The sequence below is a fragment of the Primulina huaijiensis genome, unplaced genomic scaffold, assembly GCF_012295235.1.
Source record: "Primulina huaijiensis isolate GDHJ02 unplaced genomic scaffold, ASM1229523v2 scaffold21623_ERROPOS600000+, whole genome shotgun sequence".
NCBI classification, from domain to species: domain Eukaryota; kingdom Viridiplantae; phylum Streptophyta; class Magnoliopsida; order Lamiales; family Gesneriaceae; genus Primulina; species Primulina huaijiensis.
Window position 1 is genome coordinate 74876 of NW_027355398.1, and position 10160 is coordinate 85035.

Consider the following 10160-nt stretch of genomic DNA (forward strand, 5'->3'; position numbering starts at 1 on the left):
ACGACGACCCAAATCATTGCAGACTTAACCTATTACTTTAAAACACTCCCTTAAATACTCTTTAGGCTTAAAATTTAGGTTTACGATAATTTCTCGATTCGTTTTTAAACTTAGACGTACATCTCGTTTTGACTCGTATTGATTCGAAACTTAACCAAATCTTATTAACACCTAACTAAACCATTTTCAACTCAATTCAAGCCAATTAAGACCCTCAATCAACCTAGGATACCTAATGAAAATTCTTGCACCAAACCCTAGCTCCTATTTTGCGAACCTTAGCCTTCCAAACCATGCAAGCTTTGACCCTAGCCCTTGTCCCCCACGACTAGACCCTAGAACAACCTCCTAGGACCATAAATATGCCCCTAACCAGCCACTGGACCGAACCTACATGACCTAGAAGCCTCGGCCCCCTCAGACTCGATCACACATGCACATGCGCCCGGTTTCCTCCCTTACGCGATCGTCCCTGCCTTCGAGCCATACCTAGTGCAGCCACCTTAGGACCATACTGGACCCCTACGGCCCTACTAGACCGAGTCTCACTACAAGAAAAAAGACATACGACAACAGTGAAAAACCGTTGTCGTATGTCCTGAAAAATCGTTGTTAAAGCCCCTGTGGTTAAAGAGTTCGCTCAAAGACAACGGTTTTTCACCGTTGTTGTAGCTACAATTTGACAAACCGTCGCAAATAAAACTAGTGACGGATTTATGTAAAACCGTCGCTAAAATTAGCGACGGTTTGCCATAAAGTCCGTCGCTAATTTTAGCGACGATTTTTTCATGATTTCCGTCGCTAATATTTTCAGTAAATTAAAAAAAATACTTTTAGTAATTTAACTAATCTAAAAAACTTACAATTTGGCAATGCTAACAATATTCATGAACTTAACTAACACTTAAAAATTCACCAAAAATTAAAGCGAAAAAATTTACCCTAAATCGAAACTAAAATCGTGTAAGATAAAAAAATTTTAAGTGTTGTTAAGTGATAAATCATGTAAGAGAGAAAACTTTTAAGTGTTGTGAAGTGGTGTGAAGGCAAATGGACCTCATGTACGGATATTTATAGACAATTTGCGACAATTTTTGCTTAAACCGTCGCTAATAGCGGCGGTAATTGCAAAACCGTCACATATTTTAAATTTAGCGACAGTTTTGCTAAATATGGCAACAGTTCTCCAAACCGTTGTTATTTGTCCAAAAAACACGCTAATCGACAACGGTTAAAAAACACTCTCAAACCGTTGTTTTTTGCCCCCGAAAGACAACGATTTTTATAAAATCGTTGTCTTTTGCTTAAAAAACGCACATAAGACAATGGTTTTTACTAAAACCGTTGTTAAAAAGCATACGACAACTGTTTTAGTAAAAACCGTTGTTGTTTTGGTTTTTTCTTGTAGTGTCTAAAAGACCTGGAAGCCCAACCCCTCAAACTCGATCACACATGCACATGCGCGCCTCCTTGCCTGCAAGCGATCTCCTAGCACTTCGAACCACCCATTGTGCAGCCACCCTAGGACCAACATACAGCCCTCGTAGGACTCGTAGCCGTGCCCTAACAGCAGCTACAGCCGTGGCTCACACGGAAAGCCCTAGCCAAAGAGTCCCAACCCCTTAGGACTCTTAATTTCGTTCCTTATGATACATGAGTATGTCCAGCCTTTGATCATGCCCTTAAGGACTCTAAAACCAGTGTAAAACGTTCCTCATAAAGCCCCTACCATGGCAGCCTCTTTGTGCAAAGGTATCATAAGTTTTGGGTCACAAAAACATGAGTTATTGACATGCTATGGCATAAAAACGAAAATAATTACAAACCCAACATGCTTTTCATGCAAACATGCATCAAATATATATTATGGTGTGATATGTAGGACCGAGCACTTACCGCTTTACCAAAAACTATAGCTGGGGGTAATGGTGCAACTCAAATCTTTTAAACCGCACAGCAACTCAAGCACCACGGTTCGATCGCTCTACCAAGCAGGGACAATTATTGCACCCAACAATCTCCCTCCCAATAATTACACTTTTTGCAATCAATGAGAACGAACCCGTGACCTTGGCTCTGAAACCAATTGTAGGACCGAACGCTTACCGCTTTACCAAAAGCTATAGCTGGTGGTAATGGTGCAACTCAAATCTTTTAAACCACACAGCAGCTCAAGCACCACGGTTCGATCGCTCTACCAAGCAGGGACAATTATTGCACCCAACATGATAGATGAGAAAAAGGAGAATTAAGGCGTGCTTTTGCCTTTATTATGCATGAAAACGTTTTGGCGATTCGAGGGACGTCGACGGAGAGAAACTTGCTGAATTTTTCCTCAAGCTTTTCATGACTTTCCCTTCAAAATCTCGTGTGGTGTGTGTGTTTTGGGGGAGGGGAGAGTCCTAGTGTTTTTGTGAGGGGAAGGGGCGTGTATATTATGGGGTTCGGGGTGGGGTTTTAGGCTTTTTATTTTAATTAAAATATATGGTACAAGCTTGGGCCCATTAGACAAGTATAATAGGCCCATTAAGCCCATTAGTCATTATTTAAAATATTTTGTTTAAGAAAGTTTGTAAGAATATTAGCTGAGTTCTCGAAAAGTTCATATTTTCGTCGAAAATCGAATACCATTTAAAAATACGACTCGATGTATAAAAACAACTTAAAACACCCCATTTTTCAAAATTTCATTTAAAAGACACCAAAAATTAATCAATTAAAAATAGTCATTTAATAAAATATTTTCTCTCATATGGGTTTCCGTTCCTCGACCGCGTCTCGAATAACCTTTTAAAAACACAGTTTTATGCATTCTAATAGAAAACCATATTTTAAACATTTAAACATACCTACCACATTTAATTAATGCAATTAAAATAATTTAATTAAAACACATAAGAAATTTGATAACTTATATGCATGTGGTTCACGCGAACCTTAAAATTTTCGGGATGTTACAAATTGTTCAACCCAAAGAACTGACCATTCACTATGAAGATCAAGTGTCTCATTATAGACTTTTATTGGACATGGATGTCCTTTCTGAACAAAAAAAAAGGGAGATTGTGAAAAAACTTTGGGCGTCGGACCATTAGGAACAAAACACCTTGATGCAACTAAAGATGATGCAGAAGAGGAAGTCGTTAACACTGATAAGATAAGTGATTTTAGTTTATCATTTTATCTGCTCTGAGTTTGTTTAGTTTTTAGTTCATTATGTGTTAAGTTGTTTTTGACGTTATCCTCTGATTTAGTATATTATGTGATGAGTATTTTTGTCTCGTGTTGCCAACACGGATAACCACACCTAAGCTAATATGATCGAATTCAGAGGGAGATATGTTTTCAAATTCAGGGGGAGCTAAATGGAGTTTCATCAACTTAAAGAAACTTGTTTGTGCTTATTTTGTCCAGGAAAATAAAAATGGAGAGATTGAAAGGAAACGTGCATTGTCTAACATGCAAGACACAAATTTATCTCCTAAATTCTTTTGTTTTTTTTATAAGATATTGAATAAGAAAATTATTTTTCTAAAATATTGATTTTCTTAAACTCTAGATTTGATATTTAAAAGAATTTGTTTCATAAGAAAAGACTATTTTTCTTATTTTTTAAGAATATATTCAAGGACCTCTATCAAAATCAACACAAGACTATATGTATTAAAGAATGATCGATGAACGAGAAGATGAAAACACAGAGACGAGAAAAATAAAACAGACAAAGCACTTCATACAAGAAGAGCGATCAGAAGTTTGAAGACTATTCAAAAGACGATCGTAGCTATGTATACTGTGTTTCCGTTGAATGTTGGAAACATATGAAGATAATATTAGTGAAAGTGTTGATTCAAGATTTCATTTTGTTGCTTCAGTTTTTTACACATAGTTTTTGTATTTCTTAGTTATTCTATTATTATTTTTAGAATAATTTAAATCCTTAACTTGTTATGGAAGATAGTTTTTCATAGAATCACTAGTATTGATTTTGTAAACTCAATTTTTTTCTTAGTAATTATTTTACTCTGAGACATCGTCCAAATATTTATACTTGTGCATAATTATCTCCAATTTCCTCAAACTAGCAACTTTCAACCAACATGTCAAGAAGCTCCAAAAACAATTTCCTCTTTGACACCTCATTCCCCATACTACTTCTTCCAACCAAAAAGAAAATAACAATAAAATAAAAGACTAGCAACCTTGCATTGTTTTAGAAAAAGAGGCAATTAAACAAGCACTAATACGCTTGGATTTTAGAATATGTATACATATAATTAAAAAAAAACAACTGTGTAAAGTAAACAAAATATAAAATGTTAGAGAACTTTACATCTTGTTAACGATTCTATGTCTAGAATCCGGTTGAAGCTGACCACTCCAGTAGCCGGATTCCACTCTCGGAGGTACCACCGATTCACTACTCATAGCTTGACCCGGAATCTGCAGCTGGCCTAGGTTTTTTCTACCATTATGCCACTGTTTGCCTCCGCATATTCTTTCCCTTATAAATAGGGGTTCATTAAACGGTTTAAAACAAAAAAAAAAATCAATTGGACCGTAGATTTTTTTATATAGTTCAATTTAAACAGTTTTTCAGTCGGGGTCGGTTTTTATTTTTGGTGATTTAGGTTTTTCCGTTCATTTCGGTTATAAAATAAAAGCATAAAAATAGAACCGATATATATTAAAATAAATAAATAATTAATTAATTATATATTTAAAAAAATATTATGTTAAAATAGTTAAATGGGTAATATTTACAAATACCATTGACTTTAATGCAATATACTTAATGGATATTTAAATCATTTTATTTTATTTGGTTATATTTTCAAAAAAATTGCTAGTTTTATTTTATTATCAAATTTTTGATATTTTTAGAGATTCTAAAAGAATATTCAAATTTTTACAAATAATTTATTAGTAAAACATGCAACTTAATTAATCAAATCGTATAAATTGAAATAACTTAATCGAAATACAATGATTCAGTTTCAAATTAATCATTTGAAAAATGGAAAAACAAAAAACCAAACTGACTGTTGCACGCGATACATATAAGTATAAATACTGCAAATGAAAGTAGACAAATCGACAACTTATGTCGTTAGAAATATCTTTTAGCTGACCAATTGAAGAAGTCCCATTTGACACATATTATTAAAAATAATTTTAATTGTTACACATTTTAAAAGACAATGGTTTTTAACCATTGTCGTAGGTCAAATATAACCGTTGTTAAATGTCTTGTTGTTAAAAGGAGCGCTCAAAGACAACGGTAAAAAACCGTTGTCGTAGACGTCAAAAGACGATGGTGTAAAACCGTTGTCGTAAGTCTTGTAAAATCGTTGTTAAAAGCCCTGTGGTTAAAGAGTGCGTTCAAAGACAACGGTGAAAAACCGTTGCGTACACGTCTAAAGACGATGGTGAAAAATCGTTATCGTAGCATTGCAAAAATCATTGTTAAACTAAATATTGTGACGGTTTTCTTAGGAAAACCGTCGAAAAAGTGACGGTTTTCATATGAATTAGCGACGGTTTTTGCATATAAATTTCGCCGCTAATGTTTTACGGAAAATAAAAAAAATAATTTTATAATTTAATAATTATAAAAAAAACTTACAATCTATGTTATTATAATAATAATATTTATAATCTTAACTCTTAAAATTGAAGCGAAATTAATTTGTGGATGAGAGAAAAATTTTGTGGAAGAGAGAAAAATTTATTGTGTGAAAAAAATGAACAAGGACTAGGGGCGTCAATCGGGTCAGGTGGATTGGGTTTCGGGTCAACCCGCGAATTTTTTTTTTTTTTCAACCCGAACCCGAAGCAACCCGGAAAGCCCCAACCCGAACACGAAGCCGTATAACCCGACTCAACCCTTCTAACCCGCCTAACCCGAATTTTATTTATTTTTTTAAAAAAATCAATGAAAAAAATTCGAAAAAATAAAAAAAAAAATAATATTTTAATTTAAACACATAATAACAAAATTTTCGATTTAAATTTGAAAGTTTAATTGTTGAAAATTAAAATTATATTTACTAAATCAAATAAACAATTGTTAAAAAAATAAAAAATATACAAAATATATTTTAAATGATGAAAATTTATCATATAAATATACAATAAATTTTGTTCAAACATACAATATATAAAAATATAAGTAATATTTTCAAAAAAAAATATTTCGGGTCAACCCGCGACCTTACCCGAAACCCGTCTAACCTGGCACTAACCCGAACCCACCCAACCTGAACACGACCCGAACCCGATAAACCCAACCCGAACCTGATTTTTTTCGTGTTGGGTCGTGTCGGGTTGACGGGTCGTGTTGCATTTTGACACACCTAACAAGGACGCGGATATTTATAGACAATTTGCGACGGTTTTTGTTTTAACCGTTGCTTTTTTGTTAAAATCGTCGCTAATTTTAAATTAGCGAGGTTTTATGAAACCGTAGCTATATTTACCGATTTTTTTTAAAAAATTTAGAATAAGGACAACGGTTTTTTAAAAACCGTTGTCGTTAACCAAAAAAATTAAAAAACAACAACGTTTTAAAAAAGCGTTTTCGTTGTTCTACAAAAACCAGCTGAAAGACAACGGTTTACACAAACCGTTGTCTTTGACCCTTGACAGAAACACATATAGACAACGATTTTTAAAAACCGTTGTCGTAGCCTGAAAAAACGCTCATAGACAACGGTTGTTAAAACCGTTGTTGTAGCTCAAAAAATTGTTTTTAGACAACGGTTTTTAAAAACAATTGTTGTAGCAAAAAAAAAAACACGCTCATAGACAACGGTTTTTAAAAACCGTTGTCGTAGTCCATAAAAAACACGTTCATAAACAACGGTTGTTGAAACCGTTGTTAAATGAAAAAACACAACGGTTTTAATAAAAACCGTTGTTTTTGATGTGTTGTTGAATGTGTATTTTCTTGTAGTGTTATGTCGTTAGAAATATTTTTTTAGCTGACCAATTGAAGAAGTCCCATTTGACACATATTATTAAAAATAATTTTAATTGTTACACATTTTATTGATACTGACATGGAACTCTTATTCATGCTAGCATATCGAAGTATGCATTGCGTACTTATACAATATTTTTTTTATAATTTATTTGATTTATATTTAAACAAGGATCAACATGTAATTATAAGAAATATTGAGTGACTATTTTATAATTCATTTGGTTCGTACTTAAATGAGGATCAAAACTTTATTATAAGAAATAGTAAGTGACTACACTGTAATTTTGATATATGAATTAAAAAAATAGATAAAAAAAAAGAAAGAGGAAAAAGACCAAAAAAATAATTGAACCTTCAACTTAATACTAAGGAAACAAATACTATATCCACTAAGCTACATATGAGTTTCATTAAATTTTAACATTTTATTAATATATATAATTATTAAATAGACTAGAAAACCAAAATCTAGTTATTTTAATGGTCTCAAATTTAGCAATATAGTGTAGATTAATAAGCAATTTGCAAACAATTTATAAGCAGAAAACTTGTATAAGAACATTCTTTCAAATGGATCTGGATCCCTTAGAGTGCACCAACCACATCATTTGGTGATGTGGATATTTAATGGACTGTGTTGATTTGAGCTTATTTTAATCTAGTTTTTTAGTTTTGATTTTGTTTTCTTTTCGACTATTTCATCTCGTCTTTTTTTTGTCTATTTTCTTCTTTTTCTCGTTTTTTCCTCTCTCATTCAATTTTATTATTATTTTTTATTTTTACAAGAAATACTATAACATACGAGGTTCGATTTTCTTGTTCTTTTGAATATCTAATTCTTTTTCTAATTGTTTGGCTATCGAATTTTTTATTTGGTTTTGTTTGTTTGTATTTTTATTATGTTATTGATCTGAAACTCTTATTAATTAAATTGTTTATATTATTTCATATAAAACTGTCCGTTAATGTTTGTGGAAGAGGAAAAAAAATGAGAAAAATAGAGGTAAAATAAAAGAAGAAAAGAGAGGGTAAAAACGTGGAAAAAAATAAAAGAATTTTAAAAAAGTTATAAGAAAAACTACATTTAAAAAAATTGTAAACATTGAAAATTGACACACATCACTATTTACTGTTTTACTCAACATCTGCAGGGGAACCGGATTCCTTTCAAATGGCCATTCCAAATCTTTAAACGTTGGGCAAATGGACAAATCACAATATCACCAAGCAGAAAATTTTAAATATTGCCTCACGCGCATCATCAGTATTATTTTTCATATTCACAGAATTAAATTTCAGGCCCATTTAGCCATGAGGGACATCCCGCCGGCACCCAACAAGACGGCGGCGTAAGATTTGATCTGTAATTTGACGCTGCCTTGCAGCTTCGCGCCCATAAAATCTGCTGCCAACAGATCAACCAGAGCCATGTAAATCAAGAGGCCAGAAGAAGAAGCATTGAGCAATCCCACAGTTATCAAGGAACGAGGGCTGTTTTCTTTGTAAGTGCTGGATAATCCCATCCCCAGCGCAATCCCAAATGGAGTGGTCACCGCGAAGAAGAATGCCATCGCAGCCTTCTTTAAGAAGCCGTATTCCGCCTGGAGAATGCAACCTCCGAGACCCATTCCTTCGAACATTTGATGGAAGCAGAGTGCAGCAACCAGCCCTTTGATTGTGCAGGTGTTGTTGGAGGCGCCAAGAGACAGTCCTATCACTATGGAATGAACAATGATTCCCAGCTCTAAAACCTGTACCATTCATTCATGCATCTTAATTATTTTATTTTTATATGTATATTAATTCATTAATTCACTATATACAAAAGGTAAAATAATTAATGAAGGGAGTACCACTAAATTTATATATATGTCAAATTTTGAAATATATATATTATACGTAAACTCGAAGCATGCATTGGTTACAAGCTAGCTAGGTATAACCCTAGCTCGTGGGTGGGTGCATGCTTAATTACGAAATTAAGGACAACAGAATGTGATCACTAACCATGGCAATTACTCGATATCGTAGAAGTTGTGAGCCCTCAACGTTAATCAATTTGCCTCCGTGGTGATGGCCATGAAAATGGCCGTCAGATTCCTCCACAGCCATCTCCTGATCTCTTGACTCGGGCAGCACTACTCCCGATTTATTCTTACGGCTATATAGACTGGTGGCCATGGAGTCGATCACAAGCGTGATGATGGCCGAGAGCATGGCCACAAATCCAGTGAAAGGGAATTTATGCCATGGATTATCCTTCAAACAGGCGGATGACAACATGTCGAATGAATCGGGAAGAACGTGCATGAACCCAGTGGCCAGAATGATTCCAGCGGCAAAAGCCTTGACTATCACGAAAAGGCTGCGTTCGGGGCTTAGCGCGGGGATGGAACGCGTGACGAGTGGCAAGCACACGCCGATCATGCTTGTTACAAGAATGGATACAATGGCGATGATTTTGAGAGGCAATGCTTTCTTCTTGTCGATGCAGCCTACATCATCTTCTGCCCCGCATTCCTGCACAACCGAGAGAACCTGCACCGAAAAATTGGAAACCAGGAGGAACAAGACCAAAACGATTGATGCTTTAAAACTCATCATTTTACTTCTTGTATGGTGTTGTTTGAGTTTAGAATATATATATATATATATATATATATATATAGAGTAGAACGATCGAATGTTTGGAATATTAATTAATTAATTTTTCTGGGACGAGCTGTGCATCCTGTGAACTTGCTGCATGTAAATGGCACTGGAACACTGACCAAGTCCAGTACGATCATCCGCCAAACATTTATACATATATATTATGCCAATGCCGACGTGTGGATATCTGTGTTGTTTCGTGTGTTCCTTGCAGTCACATGTACGGAAGGAGTCTGTGTTGAATCAGACGTGCCAACAAAATTAAGTGCTAAATAAAATAATATAACTTATTATTAATTATTTTTTTTAATTTTTTATTTATCTAAATATATGGGATGGATTTGAGCACGAATTTGAAATCCACTCATTTCAAATCTTTAGGTTGCTTTTGATTTATCATGAGTTGGATGAAGAAAATTAGTTTCAAAAACAAAAATTTTGAGTGTATTTCAAATATATTATAATTATTATTAAAACTGTTTAAAACTTGACATAAAATGAATTTATAATTCATAAATATAAA

General features: G+C 33.9%; 1 protein-coding gene across 1 annotated transcript; it reads right to left on the reverse strand.

Moving 5' to 3' along the window:
- Positions 1 to 8156: 8156 nt before the first annotated feature.
- LOC140967007 (probable zinc transporter 10) lies at positions 8157 to 9602 on the reverse strand. Its single transcript, XM_073427341.1, has 2 exons — positions 8993 to 9602; positions 8157 to 8736 (listed from the first exon to the last, which is right to left on the reverse strand). The coding sequence occupies exons 1-2, from the start codon at positions 9587 to 9589 to the stop codon at positions 8281 to 8283; spliced, it is 1053 nt and encodes a 350-aa protein (XP_073283442.1). The 5' UTR covers positions 9590 to 9602; the 3' UTR covers positions 8157 to 8280.
- Between the last annotated feature and the right edge of the window lie 558 nt (positions 9603 to 10160).